We start from the raw sequence: 20,750 nt of genomic DNA on the forward strand, positions 1-20,750 counted from the left end.
ATATAAAATCCTAAACCAATAACATAAAATTTGAATTCATTAACAATCCAAGATTCTTTTATTTTACTTGAATAACATAAAACTTTTAATGACTTTATAAAACTCTTAATCCAATAACACTAGATTTATCAAGATTTTAGATAACTTTTTACAAATCCACAACCAATAACACCAAATTTTTAAAAAGTTTTTAAAAGTCTTGATTGAATAACAACATATTTTACCTAACTTTTAAAGTCATTAAAATTCTTTCTAAATCCTAAACCAATACTTCCCCTAAATTCAAAATCCATCCAGAAAGTAACTCCGGAATCAAGCCGGCCGGTTTGTGCTTAAACCGTTGATCCAATCGACCGTTAGATTTTGCTTAACCGAATCGTGTTGATGATGTTAAGTGCTATTTTGAATATTGAATGATTTTAAATTGTAAAGATAGTTTACACCTAAACCAAAACCAAAACAAAGAAAACAAAAAGTTTTTTTTATACGTGGACATGTCTTAGACCGGCTGCGTCTTGTTCATCGAATTGTCCCCGACTTTGGATCATGACTTATCTATATATCTATAATTCTGTATATATTTTGCAAGTTTAAGATATCGATTTGCATAGTGTGTGTACAAGATATATTGCATAATATAGAAATATATAGAAGCAATATTTTTGATTTTTTTAAATGGGTATATGATACATCATCACGTCTCCAATCTCCATCATGTGACGACATTGATTCTGTTTCTTTATAACTAACAATACCTAAGCCTCTCCAATACTAAATATAAAATTTCAGACTACACGTATTTTCCATTTAACAAAACGAAATATGTCGATTGATCAACACTGTGCCAATTATTAGCAATGTAATTTTTCTTTGCCATTTCCATATTTCGGCTCCTAAATTTAGTTGTGAGTTTCAAATAATTTCTTTCTACTATCATATCGAACATTTTTGTTGGTATGATAAATAGTTAAAGTAAATCCAGCCAGATTCTGTAACTGAAAATTTCTTGAACACGTACAGTATATGAGAATTAGTCAGTTTCAAATTTCCTTTTCATACTTTGATCACGCTTTTAGCGTTCTTAATTGATGATATATTTTTCGCCATTACATGCATTGTGCTTCTGGTTTTAGGTAAAACAGTAAATTGTCGCCTAATTTGACTAATTTACTCGGTTTAGTACTTAATTAAAATTCCTACCCTTTTCTTGAGTCACCAACCCAATATTAACTACTGGTCGCCATTACTCATTAGTCATTACTAGTTGCTGACCACATTAACTTTCTTAAAACTATTTGTGGACGCATAATCAACAACGGAGTCCATACATTTCTTGCGGTTTCTTAAAAATCTTTTACAGCAGTATATTTAGAATAATGTTAATATTTTTTTTTTAAATATGGGTAAAAAATGTAAAACAAATGACTTTATGAAAGAAAGTACTATTAATTTATAAAATTTGACGTCCTTTTTTTAAGTCTCACACTTCACATTCTTAAGTACTGTATAATGTTTTGTTGTATACATACATTTGTAATATAAAAAGTGTCACTCGATAGAGTTTCTTTGATATATTATAGTTAATTATCGTTGATTTTTTCTTACTTATTGCTATTTTTGTTCGTCACATCATAATTATTGCTAATTGGTTACAATTTTATAGAACAAATGACAACCAAATAGGATTTGTTTTAATACCACCATTGTTTTTATATATGAGAAGCTGAATAAGAAAATAGGAGCGTCTCGTATCTTTTCGATGGACTTTTTTTTTTTTTAACACTAGTGTATCCTTCTCTTTATAAAAACAAACACCCTCTTGTGTTTCTTTCATTCATCTACTCTCCACAAAAAAAAAAAAATGAACAATTTGATTAGCTCTCTCGAAATCACATCTCTCACACTTGAAGACCCATGGCCTGCTTTCTAACCTAATTTTCCTCGAGAAAAAAAGAGAGCTTATCTTTTTTTCTTGGTTTCTTCAATTTTTTTTCTTAAACAAACGTTTTCAAAAATCATGGGTACCGGAGAAAAAACCCTGAAGAGCTTCCAGTTACATCGCAAACAAACAGTCAAAGTCAAAGATGTTCCAAAAGGGTGTTTAGCGATCAAAGTGGGATCTCAAGGAGAAGAGCAACAGAGATTTATTGTTCCTGTTTTGTATTTTAACCATCCATTGTTCATGCAGCTGCTGAAAGAAGCAGAAGACGAGTATGGATTTGATCAAAAGGGCACCATCACAATTCCTTGCCACGTGGAGGAGTTTCGTTACGTTCAAGCTTTGATTGATGGAGAGAGATCGGTTTATAATGGTAACAACCATCATGGTGGCCGTGACCAGTATCATCATCTTGTTGGATGTTTCCGAGCCTGATGAATGATGATGATAAATTGATGAGTGGTGATTTGTATGTGTTCAAATTTTAATATTTTTATGTTTAATCTTGTGGAGTTGTGGAGCCAAAACAGGCCTAACCCGTAGAGGAAGTGAATCTTTTTAGTTTTATCGATTTGTCGAATCTTTGTTTTTCTGTAGTTTTATGGAGTTCAAGATAAAAGAATGTTATTGTTTCTGAATTTATTTTATTTTATTGCTTTATCCCATTTTTGATAGATTGTAGATAAGCATGACGACGATGATCACAAAGACACGAAGAAGATGACACATTTTGGAAATTTGCATTTGTTAGACACGTATTTTACTGAAAACACAAAATTCCATTTTTTTTTTAAAAAATCTGTAAGGAAATACTCTAAAATATCACAAAATTTTAGGCTCACGAATCGTTTATATATGAAAGTCTTCATAAACATAAATTTTGTGGCATTATGAGATTTTTATTGCCAATGTTGGAAACTAATAAAGCATAAACATTGTATTCGTTTTTTGAAACAATGTTGTGATATTAGAAAATCTTCTTTTATTTTAGATATTTAGATATAGACAAAAAAAAAGGAAAAGAAAGGAGAGATTCTCTCAAATTATTTTGATGTTTATAAGTATTTCCTTTTACCTTCCATTGTAAGTTTGTAACGGCTGGTCCTGTGAAGCATTAAATTTCATATGACTATAAAATCAAAAGAGAATCTACACCTTCCAATGTTAACAGAGTCATTTACTCTCTCATGCGTTAATTTCAAAGATCCTATTTCACCAATCACAAAACCTAACAAAAAGAATGCGACCAAGAAGATTATATACTACTATTATTCTACCAAAATTATGCGCAGTAGTACTACTTCACTTCTAATATATATATCTTCTATAGAATTAAAAATTAGATTTAATAAGTGAAGTTTGCACAAAATATCTTTACTTGTGAAACACAAATAGACTATAGTTTCGTAAAGAAGAAGAAATCAAATTATTTATAGAAGAAGATAAAGTGGGTATATGTAGATTCCCTGTTTTCCGTAGACTAATGGGTACGATCGAACCCACTCATCTCACTATCATGATTTGTGTAATAAATGGTTATGATTCGATTGTCGGCACCAATTGAGAAAAAAGCAAAGGCTTGGGGGGTTAAATTATCACTAATTGTTGTTTTGTAACTTTTCGTTTCATTTTTAAATTTTGGTGATTAGGACAGCGTAGCTTTATTGTCGTCTTTTGCTTTTGAACCCTTCGAAATAGTCGCATTTTGTCATATAATGTAATGGGGTCCTCCTAATGGAGATGATGAAGTCATTAGCTTAAAGAAATACATGAGAAAATGTAAAAAGCAATTAACATAATATATTTTCCAAATGAATATTGCATGAAACCATATATGTTCATATAATAATATACTTGCGAAAAAAAAAAATCACTTAAATCCATCTACCTTATGCACATTTTTTTTGTCTCCTTTTCATCTTGGTCTTTTCTGTACCTTAAAATTTTGAAATTCTATGATATGATAAAAAAAAAAAAAAAAAAAACGGACGAAAATACCCCTCAGAAGTCTAGTTTAACTCTGTTCTGATGAAGACAAAAATATTAAAAAACCTAAAAAAAAAATAGAGAAGAAGGGGGACTAGCGAGGTCTTGCGTGAGCAGCACGAAGAGTAACTCCGTGCAAGAATTTGGTGAACCCTACGTAACTCAGCTTCCCGTCACTGCTTCTTACCCATTCTCTCAAGTGTCCATACGCAGACGCACCCACATTCAACTCCTGTTTCGATAAACCCATCAGATTAAATTTTCGAAACCAAAACAGATTCTCTCGATGGATGAGGGAACTACAATTATATAACAAACATACCCTTGCTAGTTCTTCGATTGTGATCACTCGGTTTCCTTCGGTTTCAAAATGCTGGAAACCCGCGGTTGCAATCTCTTCCCAAGCTTCAACAGCTTCTAGTTGATGGATGCTAATTGCTGCTGCACAAAACTCTTCAAAATACATCTTCCTATACGCTAGAGATTCCATCTGCCAAACAGATGATCATTAGAAACCAAACCATTGTTTCATCTTTTGTAAACTATGCTCTTTTCTCACCGTTTGCAGAATTTCAGGAACCCTTGACTCTCTCATTGCGTCTGTTGCGTTTTGCATAAGCGCCTGCGAGGATTTGAGCTTATTAAAAGCTTTTTTAGTTAAGAAAATTAAGTTACCAGATGTCACCAAAAGGCTCCTTCATTCATGTTAAGCACTTACCATCTTGAAGTTTTCGAGGGAGACGCTTCCATCTTTGTTTGGTCCCAAGAGCATGAACTGTGCTCTTAGATAGACAAGCTCGTTCTCGGTCAATGCTTTCGCTAGTGCCTGCATTCAATTATTTAACTTACAACTGCTTCAATATACTAAAATGAACTCTTTACACCTTTAGTAATGTCAGTGTTCAAGAAAGCGCTAGGCGGTATCTGGGCGGTGACCCAACGCCTAGCGCCTAGAACGCTTAGTCGGAGTCTAAACGATTTTTATGCGGTTTAGGCGTTTACAACATAAAACATTATATATAATTATATTAAAATATATGTTATAAAAATAAAAAAATTATAAATTATAAACAACGGTAAGAAAAATCTATTTATTTAAGTTATATTAACAACATATAAATGTTTATAATTACATATATAGATATAAAACATAATAATTTAATTATATGTAATTTAAAAATCAAAAATAAATATTAAAATAAAATGTATGTAATTTTAAACGGGTTAGGCGGTCATCTAGGCGTCTGCTGAGCGCCTAGCGCCTAGACGGCGCCTAGGCGGCCACCTAGACCGCTTTCTTGAACACTGAGTAATGTATTTAATCTTTGGGAACTTTCTGCCAAAAGAAAAGAGAAGAGAGGCGACACCTTTAAAGCAGCACGTCTAAGAGGTGTTGCATGCAAGTAGGCTTTGACCAACTTATAGATCAGAATATCTAAAGGAATCACACGACTATCATCCCGTAACCATGGATGAGCTGAAAATAAGACATCAAAAAAGTTCTGTAAGAATCAAAAAATACATATAAATTGTAATATGTGTAAGAAAAAAAACTCACTCAATGCTTGTACTGCAGACATTCGTTTCCTATAGTCTTTGTTGAGAAGTCGTTTCACAAATTCTTTACCTTCTGATGAACAAGAAGACCAAGGTATGTCATCATAGTTTGGTTCAGTTCTTAGCACTGTGCGAAAGATTCCAGATTCTGTCCGCGCCCAGAACGGGCGGCTTCCACATAAGAGTATATATGTAATAACTCCAATACTCCATATATCAGCCTCAAGACTATATGATCTGTGTAGAACTTCTGGGGCAACATAATAAGCACTTCCAACAATATCATTTAGCCTTTCATCTGTATAGAGGAGGAGTTAAACAAAATTTCACGATTAGGCAGTGAAAAGGAAATTATAGTGAGAATGCCTCAAGTATAACACTTCTTACCAGGTCTGATGAAGTCTGAGAGACCAAAATCAATAAGCTTCAAGTCTGAGTCTTCAGAGCTAGATGTAAATAGAAAATTCTGTTGAACAAGGTAATAAGAGTGTTTAGTAATCATGTGTACAGCTACTGGAGGTACAGAGAGGGAAAGTTTAAGAAAAAGCAGACCTCTGGCTTCAAGTCCCTATGAACAACTCCTTGGAGATGACAAAATGAAACAACAGTTAGAATTTGTACGATAATAGCCTTTGCGTCTTCCTCTGGGTATTTCCCACCCCTAAAAACAAGAGAATGCAATGTTTGAGCATAGTATGACAAAATTTCTCAGCATTAAAATTTGGAGACATAGCCAGAGAAAAACCTAAGATTGATCAGACATACCTTGCTAAAATTCTGTCCAAAAGTTCTCCACCCTCACACAACCTGGTCAAGCAGAACCAAACATCGAATAAGTAATTGGTTACAAGGTGTATCCGGTTACAAAGATATATTCCAAGAAATGCATTTCAGAAACTTGTAGCAATGTTACAGCTAAAACATTGAAGAAGAGATAACATATAATTAGGAAAGAGACATACTCCATAACAATGTATACATTGTTGGCGTCCTCACATGCATCATAGTATCTGATTAGATTTTTGTGCCCAGATAATGATTTCAGTAACTTCACCTCCCTGCGAACATCTTCAATTGCAATTGCTGTCGTCATCTGCCAAACAAAGAAAGATAATTCATTCAACAAATCATTTTTTTTTGCTTGTCTGATCAATGAGAAAGATAGCACAAGTGTCACCAAAATGTGTCAGAGACGAGCCACATTACAAAGATAAGCAAACAAGTGAAGAGACAAATTCACGAGCATTTGAAATTGATGCCCATACTTTAAAACATTATGTCTTAATGCAGACAAAAGGAATGTCAGGTTATGTTCTCCCCCACCACGCAGCCATACAGAGACTTCTCTATCTATGTTTTCTAAATCATCTTTTTTTTCTAAAGATGGAACAGACAACAAATATCACATGGAAAGACCATAACATTCATCCAAATCAACAGCTAAGTAATCAAAACGTAACATATCTGCGACGAAAACAAGCTTCACTACTAGAATAAATAAACGCTTTTAAAGAAGGCAAGCTCAGAAAACATAAGTACATGTAACTCACACTTCAGATTATTTTGATGGTCATCTTTGTCCTAATGCAGACAAATCAACAAAAGCTCACATTTTGGTCTACTCAACTCTCACTGCCAGACAAAAAGAAATTTCCTATCCAAAGAGACAACACTGTTTGTTTCTCTCAAGAGAATCTGGTGGAAGAAAAAGACAATTCACTGCCCCCACAGCCATTATCCAAAACCCAAGAATCTTACTTTCAATAACGAAACAATGTAAGAAGCATTACTCATTGCAGGTTTCAAAACCCTCCAATAGATTCTTGTCGCATCATCAGCAATAAACAAAAATCACACTAAAGGCTAAAGCACTCTACTCAATAATACTCATAACACCAATGCCGTAATCCCAAAATCTTTTAAAAGGATGGGGAGAAATTATAAACCTTAGCCTTGGAGATAATCTTGACAGCAATAGGATGATCCTTAATGTCACCCTTCTTGCCACGACCAGAACAAGTATGACCAAAGTGCCCTCGACCCACTTCTTTCCCCAATTCGTACTTAGCCCCAAAATTCTTGCCATAACCAAAGCTCTTGTCAAGAGACTGCTCAGGCTCAGTGCCTCTCTCCTCAGGGATCGGACCTTCCTTAGGCTTCACTCCAAGCCTTTTGATCAAGGAAGCCTTAATGTGTTTAGCCGGAGAAGGCGGAGGGAAAGGCCGTCGGAAAAACCTCCTCGGAGTGGAGGTTCTCGCCGGAGAAGGAGAAACACCGGAAGGAAGAGGACTGGCTGATCCGTGAGGGAAAGGACTAGGCCAAGGACTCGGATTCGAAGACCTAGCAGGAGTGTTCTTAGCTCGTCCGTAATTAGCCGGAGTAAAAGGCTGAATCTGATTCCCATCACCGGAGACTACATAAGTAGTCGTATTAGCTTCTTCTTCACCATTCTGCTTACCCTGATTAACCTTCCCGTAACATTGCCCCATCTCCCACACAAACACAAAATAAAAATCAAAACTTTCAGAAACAAAATTGATGCAACATAGAGCGAGTAACGGATCGGATCAAAAGGAAGAGAGATCTAAATTGGAAGAAAACGATAAACGTAAGAATGAGAAGAAGAAGAAGCAGAAGCAGAGACGACAAAACAAAGGTAAGAAGAAGAAGAAGAAGAAGAAGAAGAAGTGTTAAAAGAGACAAAAGAGAAACCAAAGTGACAGAGAGAGAGAACGGAACAGAACAGAACAGAACGGAACGGTGGTGTTTTTTTGCGTAGTAGAAGAACGACTAAGAACCGTCGGATTAAAATCTGAGATGTTGAAAATGGAAGGTGGAGATCTCGATGTTGTGTACCATTTAACTCGTTCTAGTATTCAACAACAACCTTCCGCTACTCCAGTATTATTATTTACTTCATTTTTTTATCCCTATTTTGATTAATTAATCATTTTGTTTTGTCTTTATGTTTTTTTTAATTTTTTTTTGTCAATTGGTTTATGTAATGACTAGTGAGAGGTTGGGAGGAGTTTATTGTATAATACAACTTGTGTTCCATAAATTTTTGTTTTTAAAAAATTATATATATATATAAGACAAATTATAATATTGGCACGTAATTTCATAACCATTTTAAGTTTTAACACTTAATTTATCATATCTGTTTGATTTAGAAAGATAATAATACTAACGATTTTATAATTGTGCATATAAATATTATCTACACAAATATCTACTTAAGAAAATATAATGATATAAATTACTTTTTAAGTAAAATAATCTATAAAATTATATCCGAAAAAAAGAACTGTATTGACAAGATATTGAGATTGGCTTCTTACTGATTTTTTTTTTTTTTTTTTTTTTTTTTTNTGGCAATTATACAAATGTTTTAGAAAGTATACATTGGAATATATAGATACGTAAAACCATTAAATTTAGTTATTTTGACTATGTTATTAGGGGTAAAAGCATCTAAGAAATCAGTTTTACATATCAATATGAGTTTTTTTTGGGTTCAACGTACCAATATGAGTTGGATAAACAAATTTTTTATTTGTCCTTATGTCTTTTTCTTTTCTTATTATATGATAGTAGTACAAGTTCTTTTGACGCTTCCCTTTTTTCCTTTAAATGTTTTGTCTTTTGTCACTTTCTGAGTATTTTTTTTGCCGTTTCCTTATTTAAATTTATAATATATTTGAATAAAGTTAATATGAGTTCAAAAAAAGAAAAAAAAAATAAAAGAAGGGTGGATTTGTTACCACATGTGGCTTATTATTATTGGATGTAACTACGACGAGGTTTTTACACGTACGATTCTCACGACATCTTATAATGCGACCTGGTCGTCGGAGTACATTATCCTACGTGGCAAGATCACGACCGTAGAGTAGAGTGCTTTTAAATGTAATTTATCTGCGATTAAACACACGGCGTGATTACAGCTTTTTCTCGAAATTGGAATTCTTTTGTACATCCTTCTAAATTATTTTTTTTTTTTTCAAATTAATTATCAACGCTTTTTCAGGAAAAGTGTTCATTTTTCGACATTAAAAAGTTATGCTGTTAGCAAAAAATAATAATAATAATAATGTGTCTTATCCTTCAAGATAGTACAGTATCAATTAAAATAGTTCTATCTACAACCTTTCCTTCTTCGTCTTTGTGGAAAGATAATTTGCATTGAAATTAATATTATGTAGAAATTATATCTAAATCTTACAGTATTAATTATCTGTGATTGTGTTTTTACTTCGTTTTAAAAAAGAGGTTATCGTATCATATCCTTCATCTCTACTATTTCTGCTTGATTTTGTGGTTCCTAGCTAAAATTAGTGTGCCACTAAATCCAATCATAAAATTAAATTATACTATTGGTAATTAATTGGTAAAGCGACGTCTATAACAGACTTAACACAAACATTACTATCAAGTAGGTAAGAGGCAGATTATCTTTGAATTTATTTTGACAGATAAAGCTCGAAATAAATTAGTATAACCAAAATTAAAACCATTAAACGTTTTAGAATTAACCATTTGTTTGTATCCGCAGATATTAGGAAATATACAGATTAATTTTACATCAGTAATTGTCCAAACGCCGAACCATAGTTGAATTTTATAATATGTCAAATTTTCTAACATGTACAATTACAAAGAAATAAAATAAATGTAAATGGGGAATTGAATTAAATAATAAGTCGGAATAAACCATCCAATTAGGCCGCACTAAAATATTGAACCGACTTAAAGTTAGTCCAACAACATCGCACTTGTTTTAATTTTAATTCACATATATTATGATTTTTTTTTTGTATTTTAAATAAAAGTCAAGACTAACATTAGAGGTCGACAAATATGAAGAACGGTAGAGAAGAAAGTAACATCTATACTATTTTCTGTAGAATTTTTGCTAAAAAAAAAAAATGGGGTACTAATAATTTACCTTCATGTGATATCATAGCGTATGTTTTAAGAACTCTACGTTTGGATTTATGTCCAATGGTCAACGGTTATTCGTTTTAGTATATTAATATATTTCTTGTCAGTAGTTTAAATAGTGACATGTGGTCTTAAAAAATATATATTTAAATCCGCCAATCAAACATACTCTTTAGTTGAGTAAAATGACACAATATTCCCTTTCAATTTTTTTTTTATTAATTCGTAGATTAAAAATTTTTGTTTTAGAAAAAAAAAATTGTCGTTAACGTTGAAATTAAAATCATCAGGACATGAGGTCAAACATGTACGAACCTTAGATAATTTAGCCACACATATATAAATGTTGAAGCGTTCAATTGATCTATAATATCTGTGCCAGAGCCTAGATAACTAGCCCAATACGTTTAAGCCCAGTGTGTCGTTTCGTTTACAAATGTAAATCTTATTCTGTGTACAAAGGCCGAAATGGGTCCAATGTCAACCCGTTTCTAGGCCTAATTCTCAGTGAACCAACTTCCAGAAATATCATATCTACAATTTAAGTTTGAACTTTTCGATAAACACGATTGATATTCATAAACACAACAATTTGAGACCACAATTTCCACTAAGAAAATATTACTATAATACGCACAATTTTTGTATGAATTTCCTAGTCAGGTACGGGTAGGATCTGATTAGATTTTGGGTTTTTTTTTCTGAATTTATAATAATTAAATTAGAAATATTGAAAGCATGAGTATTATAATTGGTCAGTTGTAGCTTAAGGATTAAATCAAACGAAACACTGAAAAGGCCACTTGTCTTCTCTAGACAGTAGACACTATAGTTGGTGTGGTTTCGGTTAAAGTCGTTGCCACAACACCTAAAATCTAGTGACGAAACAATTTGAGAACCAAAGAGTAACTTTGAAGCTAACATTATTAAACAATCATACGAATATGTGTCAATATCACTTTCTATATATAAATTACATATTTATTAAAATCCGTTTTCTATACATACATTGCGTATGATTGTTGTTTATAATCCGTTATCTATACATACATTGCGTACGTGTATGTTGTTACATTGTTGTTTATAAAAATAAAAATATTTTTATTTAAAATATTTTATACTTTTGCTTATGCGAGAAGCATGCAGTGCAGTCGAAACATTTGGACCGGCGTTTTTTGGAGTTGTTGGATTGTTGGAATCATGTGATAATTTCAGCATACACATATACACTTTACCTATATTTTATTATGTTTTTTCTTACTTATTTTTTGGTTAAAGCTAAAATCTTTCTTTTCATTTTGGATCATTCAATATTCACACTAGCTATAAGAAAGTCACTGATTTGGGTTATTGAAAAAATAGATAATATTGTATCCAAAAAGTACTATTATAAAAACAGGCGATTACGACAAAGTTTTGTCGAATATGTTTTTCGATCTTATATACAAAAAATTCACTGATCTGGCCATAATTTAATTAATGTTTGTTATATTAGCGCTTGTTTACTATCTAAGCTTTTGTTTCTTATATTGGCATCCTAACTTAAAAATGGAATGATTACAACAAACAAAATATAAATGATAGTATTTTATTAGTTACATTTTGGCTTTTATCATTAAAATGACTAAACCCATCAGCATACATGTTTTATTTGTCGCTAAGTATCAAAGCCATCTTTGCTCATAGATTCCGCGCATGCATTTTTTATAACTCCACTAACCATCTCAATATTTTATTTCCCTGTTATAGTGCTATAATTTGATCTCTTTGACCAATAACCTTAGATATACCTTAGCTTCCTAAATATACACATATCGATCACAATTATTTGTACAAATATTCTTATAACTTATATTAAAACGACTGTACATGAAATAACACAGATGGTTAGCGAGTATTGTAGATATTTGGATATATATCACTGCATTCTGTTTTTCAATAGTAGATGTTTTGGAAAAGAAAAAATATCAAAAATACAAATGTATTTATTTGAATGCAAATTTTGTATAACATTATATGTTATAGTGAGTATTAATGTGGATCTCATCTTACTGCAATAATTTCTGACACAATATATATATATATATATATATATATATATATATATTGCAATGTTGAGATGCGGTTGTTTAATGACATTTAACATTTTAGATATTGCTTTTAAAAGTTAAAAAGTTTTTTAAGTGGCAAACATTTGTCCGCCTCGACGGGAATAATTAAAACATTTTTTAAATAATCACAAAAACAAAAACTGCACTGTTGCTTTTCCTAAAGAAACTTTATGCTAAATTTAAAATTTTATATTGTAAATGTGACAATTAACAAGGTAACACACGCTGAGAAGTGAAAAACCAGTAGAGGTATTAAATCCGGTTAAGACCATATTTAGCCATAAGCAACTTATTCCAATTGCTTAAAATTAAATATTTAATATTTTATTAATAAAAGATGAGTTAACCAATAAAAAAGAAAGAAAAAAAGAACAACGTTGCTCGGTCAGTTTTTAAAGATCTTAAAGAAGAAACGTTTTTTTAGTTTCTCTTTCTTCAGATACATTTTTAATATTTTTTAATTTTTTAATCAAGAGCAACTCTTTACAAAACACCACCTAAAGATGCCGTAAGGAAATAAATTTTGATTTTTAGTTGTAATATGTACTGATGTAGTAGTAAGACTAATTAAAGAGAAGATAGCATCAAAACTATATAGAGTAGGAAGATTAGGGTAATAAACTACTAATTCCTTCCTTATACGTAGGAGCCATCACGTGAAGCGTCAGATTGTTTGTTATAATGTCTTCATCGTACGGCAAACGCGATGAATTGAAACAGAAGACATCACGTGAACCACTGCTCATTTAATGCGAATTGTTAACTATATGCTCTCGAATTTTATTTTATTTTCTAACCAAAAGAATACTAATACTGTGTATCTTCTACGGCGCAATTAATTAAGCTCTAAACTATATAATTGTAGCCTCTTGATAATAAATGAGCAGCTGGATTGGACTTTGGAGAAGAAAGCAATCATTCATAACCTATACTATATAAATTAAAATCGAAAACGATGACTAGTTTATCATTTAAAATGAGAAACAAGAATTGTTGTATTAGGATTTAGTAGTCTAATTATGAAAAGAAAAATATTATACCAATAATGATGATATCGAATAAACACAGCACGATCGTTTCACAATAATCTACAACTAAGCAAATAAATAACGCGTTTGTTTTTATTAATCTTGAACTATATATAGAAGCACGACTTGAGCTACCTCTATATGAGTATTATTATAAAATATGTTGTAGAATGTATGAAAACACAAAGCTTATTTTTTAATTTTTTTCCATCACACAGTATAATTTAACTTAGCGGATCATGAAAAGTTAGAATCAATACGATACCAAATGTTTTGTAGTGTATTTGACATGATAAAAGAACCAAAGAACCAATGCACATGTAACCATGTGATAACGTATTCCGAAAACAAAAAATAGCCAAGACACTACAGCGAAGTCTTCTTTTGTGATGTCGAGTTACATATCGTCGCCCCCACTTAACAACGACGTCGTATAGGTTTAATCATTAATGATGCTTTAATTCATAATCAATCGAACAAAAAAAAAAAAAACTTGTATACCATATACTATATAACTATATACGTTCTAATTGGGAAAAAAAAAAAAAAAACGAGAGGGAAGAATCCTAATTCTAACATGACTCGCAGAGGCGCTCGAGCGTTAGAAAACAAATTACTTATGACCGACCCCTTAAAAATGTCAATGTCAATATAAAACAAAAATCAAAGAAAGCTCCAAAAAATAACACTGACTCGTATGTCCCCCATTCTTACTTGTCAGTTGTCACCCATCTCATCTAATCATCTCCTAGGCAGCGTCACGAGCCGACTACTAAACTAGTACTATAGTATACCCTAATCTTATCATGAGAAATTTCTATTTATCTTTAAACTATTTTTTAATTTATTTTCACCGCAGTAATTTTACTTCATACAAGTTGAGTATCATTTTCATTTACGTCTCCGTCACTCTTTCTCCCTATCCACTAAACACAGATCCCAAAAAAGAAAACATAGTGAGAAAAATAAAATAGAAAGAATCGTCCCTTTGTTTCCACGCAATTATATCTGTAAAATTTTTCCTTCTTTCTCACCAAACAAACTCTTATATCTCTCTATCTCTTTTTCTTTCTCTCACATTCAAAGCTTCTTCTTCTTCTTCTTAACTCTACAATTAACATTACATTCTCTCATATTTCTCCCTTACAAGAAAACAAAGGATGACAAACTTCTCCCGGTCCAAATCCACAGGAACTATCGGGTTTAAACCGAGCCGACCCGGTCCAGACATATACGAGAACATCCACAAGAACTATGAAGACGAGTACGAAGAAGAAGAACATAGCACTACGAGCACAGACTACTACGACGTTTCGACGCCGTTGAGCTCACACGCGTCAAGATCCGGGAACGGATCCGCGGGGTCGGGTCAGCTAACTATCGTAGACCTCCTTGCGGCGGTTCTAAGGAAGTCGCTGGTGATGTCGTGCACCATGGAGAGAAGGGACGATGACTTGGCGGCAGCGTCGTCTATGGATATAGGTTGGCCGACGGAGGTTAAGCACGTGAGTCACGTGACTTTTGACCGGTTTAATGGTTTTCTCGGTCTTCCTTCTGAACTTGAACCGGAGGTTCCTCCTCGAGCTCCTAGCGCCAGGTCTATTATTAAATAATCAATTAATTACTATTACCAAGACGTATAAGTATAGTTTAAATATTAATTGTGAGGTTATGAATGAGGGGTACAGTATTATTGCATGTTTTTTTTTGCTCTTGAATAAATTAGTAAGATAGGAGGAATTAAATAAATATATTTCATAGCTGGAAATCTGTATGGCATGTTACTGTGTTGGATAGAATCATTAAGATGGTTGCTTGTTTGGATTTAAATGCATGATTACGACACTCTCGTTTCCTCACAGAAGAAGATTCTCTTTTTGTTTTTCTATATAAAAGATCTATATATTCAAGACCCATTTTATTCTAGCCCACACAAACAATATGAAAACAATTAAGTTTCTAACCTTTTGGTTAAAAAAACAGTATGAAACTATTTAGACATAAAGATTGGTCTTTAAACAACTTATGGCCTGAAGGAGTGGTGTTTGAGTGACTCATGGGGCTCTAAACTTGATTAGAATAATTTGGGCTCTACCACGATTACACAACAACTTTGATATTAAGAATTTTTGTTTATAAAATCGACTTTTCCGTGGATGATGGACTTGTGAAGTAAAAGACTGATTAATTCTGATTAAGACTTGTGAGGTCGTTTTACTAAGTTGGTTACTATATCACGATCGGTTTTTAATTTCTAATTAATGATTGAGCTTATGTGTTTCTCTTGATTCATTTATATAAGAGTAAAATATGGGTTTTTACATAATCAAACTTATTGGTTTAAACCAGACTAGTTTGTCTTTATAAGTATTTTTTTTTTTTGCCAGTGTAAGTGTATTTGGAGTATCGGCGAAGTCAATGCAATGCTCATACGACGACAGAGGAAACAGTGTCCCAACAATCCTCCTCAGGATGCAAAAACGTCTATACACTGAAGGAGGTCTTAGAGTAAAGTCTCCACCCTTTTCTGTTTTGTGAAACTTTTGGATTATTCTGGAATTAGAAGAGTTCATGCTAAAATGTGTTTTTTAGATTTTTTGGATTGTTTTTTTTTATAAGTGTGATTGTTTGTTACCTTAAGGCAGAAGGAATATTCCGAATAAATCCAGACAACGGCAAAGAAGAGCATGTCCGGAGGCAGCTAAACCGCGGTGTGATACCACGTGGAATTGACGTTCATTGCTTGGCGGGTTTAATAAAGGTGTGTTAAGAAACTATATTTACTTAGTTTATATGACATTTTAAGTTCAAAGAAGTTGATAAAAAACTTCGGTTTTTGGATTGAATCAGGCTTGGTTTAGAGAGTTACCTACAGGAGTGCTTGATGTGTTGACACCAGAGCAAGTAATGAGGTGTAACACAGAGGATGATTGTAGCCGGCTTGTGACTCTACTTCCTCCGGTTGAATCTGCGCTTCTCGACTGGGCCATCGGTCTAATGGCTGATGTTGTGGAGCATGAACAGTTCAACAAAATGAATGCTCGCAATGTAGCCATGGTCTTTGCCCCAAACATGACTCAAGTCAGTAATATTTCTTTTAACGAAGGCTTTGTTATACTTTGCTTATAGCTTTTGATTCTCATGAACATGTTAATGATATTGTAGATGGCAGATCCTTTAACTGCACTGATCCATGCGGTGCAAGTGATGAACTTTCTAAAGACTTTAATCTTAATGAACCTCAAAGAGAGGGAAAACGCAGACGCGAAAGCAAGGTGGCTAGAGAAACAAACATCTGATCCATCAGAAGAATGGGAATCACAACACTCTGAGATATTAAGCCCTGAGAAACCCAACAATAATAACCCTAAGTTCTTGAGAGTGGCTACTCTCTGTAGGTTAGAGGCTGACAATGAAGAAGAGTTTTGGAACGTGAAGAAGAGAAACGATAACGAAGCTGTTTTAGATGCTTCGTCGGGTAATAAAAACATCGGACCAGTACAGAAGCTGAGTAAGCATCCATTGTTTCAGTTAAGCAAATCCACCAAGAAAACTTTTGCAAGTAATCGAGATGAAGGAAAAAAAGGACGAGATGCTTGGGGTTCACGTCTCTCTTCTTTGCCTTGGTAAAATTTTCTTACCTCACTTTTATTGTTTTATGTGTTTTTTGAGAGTGTAAAAAAATATTGTGAAATATGATTATAGGTGTTAGTTGTTTGAAATAGGGATAAATTTATACCCAATCAATCCAGAAGTGGAAACAAATGTAACCGAGTTCTATTATATTAGAGAAAACTCATATACTCTAATAGAGTACATGATTATTAGCTAAAATTATGCTTGTTTTAGGCTTTGTGAACCTTGGGTAATGATTATTGGAGCTTGTTTTGCATAATTTGGTGAAATGTTTTGAGTTTTAGTGATTTAGGGTTTTTAATTTGAGAAAGTGACGAAAATTGAAAAAACTTGTTAGAATTTGGGGTTTTTTAATTTCTTGGGCTTGCTTTAATGTTGCCTTAGAGTTATGATTGATAATTAGTTTGATTCCCATTGAAATTTTATAATTTTTCCACCAAATTCATGATTTTAAAAGAGAAACAACAAAAAAAAAATCAGATTTTATAAAAGAAACAACAAAATAAAATTTCAATTTTATAAAAGAAATAAAACTCAGATTTTATAATTGAATAACAACAAAAATAAAATTCAGTTTTTATAAAAGAAGATAATAAAAATAAAATTCAGATTTTATAAGTGAAAAATAACAGAAATAAAAATGGGGTGTCCATAGTCATGACCAATTAGAAATAGTTTTAACGGACATGTACATTTTTTGAACCATTGTCTATTTGAGACTATCCAATTTCCATCCATATAAAAAAATGTCCAACTGAACTCGCTTCATGGATGAATGATCCATAAATGGACTATTTGACAGCCCTATACCTCTGTATAGGAAATACAGAACCATTCTCTATTCCAACAACAACAGAGTCAAAACAGAGTAGTCCTCTCTGTTCCTATTAGCGAAATTTAAAGAGTCTTCTTCTCGTAAACAAATGTTAGAAAAATCATACTATCATATAAGGTTTATACTTTATATTATCAACTTGACCACTAGACTGGCTAGTATCAAAATTAAGTTCCTTTAAGCAGTGTCGGTTAATATCATGAGATTCTCGAAACAAATAACTAAAAGCAAATTAAGTTGAAAATTTAATCACAATGATTGTTGCATGAATTTTTTTTGTTTATGCTTTTGTTTTTTTTTTGTTGTTGCATGAATTATACTATTTTCCAATTCTTCTTACGAACCTATTCATCCTCCGCTCTAGTAATTTCGCACGTTCTGCAAAATGTTTATTATAAATGAAACATCGGTGCGTAGAATTTACAAAGGTGATTTACTCCAGTGTTATTCAAATTATGTAATATTATCGAATTTAAAAAATAAGATTTATTACTAGAATATTTTGAATATTTTCAAAATACCCAGCATGCCCTTGTTTTATGTTATCGGAAAAAACGTTATTAGAAAAATGTCATTGCCACGTCAGACCCCACGTCAGAAATCGCTGACGTGTAACCATAACTCAGCCGTAATGCGTTACATATAAATGTTGCGGATGAGTTATGGAAAAAAACATTTGACTTATTAAAATCTGGTTGAGTTATGCTATAACTCAACCGTCCTTACGGCTGACTTATTAAAATCTGGTTGAGTTATAGCCCGTCCTTACGGGTAACTTTTCACCCGATGGTTGAGTTGTCAAAAGTTTGGCTGAGTTATCACTACGACACGGCTGACTTATGAGCAACTGTTACGGTTGAGTTATCGTACAACTCAACCGTAATAGACTGACTTATCATACAACTCAGTCGTGATAGGCTGACTTATCATACAACTCAACCATTTGACGGTTGACTTATTAACAAAAAAATAATTACTAGAATGTTATTCAGTTACAGCTGACTTATTAAACGATATGGCTGAATTTGGCAGCAATTTTTTTGCTTTTTAATTACTGTAATGTTTTTTTAATTACTGTAATCTTTTTCATGTTGTGGCTGAGTTTTATATAGGCTGAGTTATTAATTGTTTGATGGCTGACTTGCCATGTCGGACGCAACATCAATGTCAGTATTCCATGTCATCTTTTTTTTTCTCCAGAAATATGAAACGTCGTTCGACTCTTGTTCTTATACTTCTTCTTCACCTAGTTCTTTCTACTTCTTCTTCACATTGTTCTTCACCTTGTTCTTCATTTTTCTTTCATGGATTCAGTTCCGGTTCTAGTTGTTTCCGGTAATTGGGTAAAAACACAGAGATATGTATTTAACACCGACGATAGAGGTTGTATAGTTGTGCAGATAGATGGAGGCACAACACACGACAAACTTGTGAAGCTTGTTCTTGAAGACTACGGATTGGACGCGTTTAGTAATGAGCTAAAGCTGAGCTACATGTTCTCGAACAAGGCACTGAAACTAATGGCGCATGATACTTCACCAGTTTTTGTCTCCAATGATCGACAGTTGCAATGTTTTTTGGGGCTATGGAAAACCGATCAGCTACGTCTCTGTGTAGAGTTTTCGGCGAAAGAGTGTACAGAAACTAGTGGAGTCGACGAGACCTTTCGTCTTCCCGTAAATATTATAACTCAGCCGTAAAGTCATATATATCAGCCATTTACTTTCATATTGTTTCTCGTGATAACTCAGCCATAAAACACAATAACTCAGCCGTAACATGAATCGACGAGACCTTTTGTTTTCTTGTAAATATTATAACTCAGCCGTCAAGTCATATATATCATTCATTTACTTTCAAATTGTTTTTTGTGATAACTCAGCCATAACTCACTATAACTCAGCCGTCACATGACCTTTCGTTTTCCCGTAAATATTATAACTCAGCCGTAAAGTCATATATATAATCCATTTACTTTCAGATTGTTACTTGTGATAACTCAGCCATAATTCACTCTAACTCAGCCGTCACATGACCTTTCGTTTTCCCGTAATGATTATAACTAAGCTGTAAAGCGATATTTTGGCGGGAAACCATCAACTAACCTAATAATAGACATATTTTCATTCTAAATTTAAATTTTGAGTTATAATAATTTTAAGATTCAATTGTTGGAGAAATACTTAAGGAAAATAAAATTCTAAATTCGAATAATAATTAATTAATTATTTGCAATAATATCTTGTGATAAAAGGCTCACTTTATGAATTTATTATGCGTGTGGATTTGAGTAGGCACAGAATTAGTGATTTTTTGCGCTTCATTAACAACACTTTTTGTGACATCGAGAGACGTTTTAATACTTATTAGGAATCTGACAGAACAAAAGACCCATGAAAGAAAGAAGAATACGTTTTCATATTATTGAGAAAACCCTAAACGATAACTCAGCCATAACTTTACCATAACTCAGCCAACCCTCAAATTAGAATGACTAAATAACCGACCAAACCGAACCGAACCGGAAACTATTTTTTCCATTATTTTCGGTTAATTACGGTTATATTCGGTTTGCTATCGGTTATATTAAGTTAATCGACTTAATTTGGATAACATTTGGATTATTTATGGTTATATATTCATCTAATCGACCCATAACCGGAAATAACCGAAAAATAATTTCAAAAATTTTTAAATTTTCAAATGGTTATCAT

General features: G+C 32.7%; 3 protein-coding genes across 3 annotated transcripts; 2 read left to right on the forward strand and 1 right to left on the reverse strand.

Annotated features, from left to right (window-relative positions):
- LOC104793647 (auxin-responsive protein SAUR32) lies at nucleotides 1,772–2,591 on the forward strand. The gene has a single exon (XM_010520044.2). It carries the CDS (start codon nucleotides 2,018–2,020, stop codon nucleotides 2,372–2,374), a length of 357 nt encoding a protein of 118 aa, XP_010518346.1. The 5' UTR covers nucleotides 1,772–2,017; the 3' UTR covers nucleotides 2,375–2,591.
- On the reverse strand, nucleotides 3,775–8,157 carry LOC104793648 (CDPK-related kinase 3). Its single transcript, XM_010520045.2, has 11 exons — nucleotides 7,429–8,157; nucleotides 6,445–6,575; nucleotides 6,248–6,289; nucleotides 6,035–6,143; nucleotides 5,870–5,948; nucleotides 5,484–5,780; nucleotides 5,293–5,402; nucleotides 4,644–4,751; nucleotides 4,485–4,547; nucleotides 4,248–4,415; nucleotides 3,775–4,157 (listed from the first exon to the last, which is right to left on the reverse strand). The coding sequence occupies exons 1-11, from the start codon at nucleotides 7,969–7,971 to the stop codon at nucleotides 4,020–4,022; spliced, it is 1,788 nt and encodes a 595-aa protein (XP_010518347.1). The 5' UTR covers nucleotides 7,972–8,157; the 3' UTR covers nucleotides 3,775–4,019.
- Nucleotides 14,726–17,426, forward strand: LOC104793649 (rho GTPase-activating protein 3). Its single transcript, XM_010520047.2, has 5 exons — nucleotides 14,726–15,162; nucleotides 15,953–16,073; nucleotides 16,207–16,326; nucleotides 16,416–16,646; nucleotides 16,731–17,426. The coding sequence occupies exons 1-5, from the start codon at nucleotides 14,726–14,728 to the stop codon at nucleotides 17,193–17,195; spliced, it is 1,374 nt and encodes a 457-aa protein (XP_010518349.1). The 3' UTR covers nucleotides 17,196–17,426.

Source organism: Camelina sativa, chromosome 6 (assembly GCF_000633955.1).
Source record: "Camelina sativa cultivar DH55 chromosome 6, Cs, whole genome shotgun sequence".
Classification (NCBI taxonomy): domain Eukaryota; kingdom Viridiplantae; phylum Streptophyta; class Magnoliopsida; order Brassicales; family Brassicaceae; genus Camelina; species Camelina sativa.

What these genes read in the sequence shown, in the direction of transcription:
- LOC104793647 (XM_010520044.2), top strand. Translation starts at nt 2,018, where the DNA reads ATGGGTACCGGAGAAAAAACCCTGAAGAGCTTCCAGTTACATCGCAAA.
- LOC104793648 (XM_010520045.2), bottom strand. Translation starts at nt 7,971, where the DNA reads ATGGGGCAATGTTACGGGAAGGTTAATCAGGGTAAGCAGAATGGTGAA. An exon ending in ATAGGGACTTGAAGCCAGAG is followed by an intron (nt 5,949 to 6,034) that starts GTCTGCTTTTTC and finishes CTTGTTCAACAG; the next exon opens with AATTTTCTATTTACATCTAG. An exon ending in TTAGACGTGCTGCTTTAAAG is followed by an intron (nt 4,752 to 5,292) that starts GTGTCGCCTCTC and finishes AATTGAATGCAG; the next exon opens with GCACTAGCGAAAGCATTGAC.
- LOC104793649 (XM_010520047.2), top strand. Translation starts at nt 14,726, where the DNA reads ATGACAAACTTCTCCCGGTCCAAATCCACAGGAACTATCGGGTTTAAA. An exon ending in CCTCGAGCTCCTAGCGCCAG is followed by an intron (nt 15,163 to 15,952) that starts GTCTATTATTAA and finishes TTTTTTTGCCAG; the next exon opens with TGTAAGTGTATTTGGAGTAT. An exon ending in ACACTGAAGGAGGTCTTAGA is followed by an intron (nt 16,074 to 16,206) that starts GTAAAGTCTCCA and finishes TGTTACCTTAAG; the next exon opens with GCAGAAGGAATATTCCGAAT.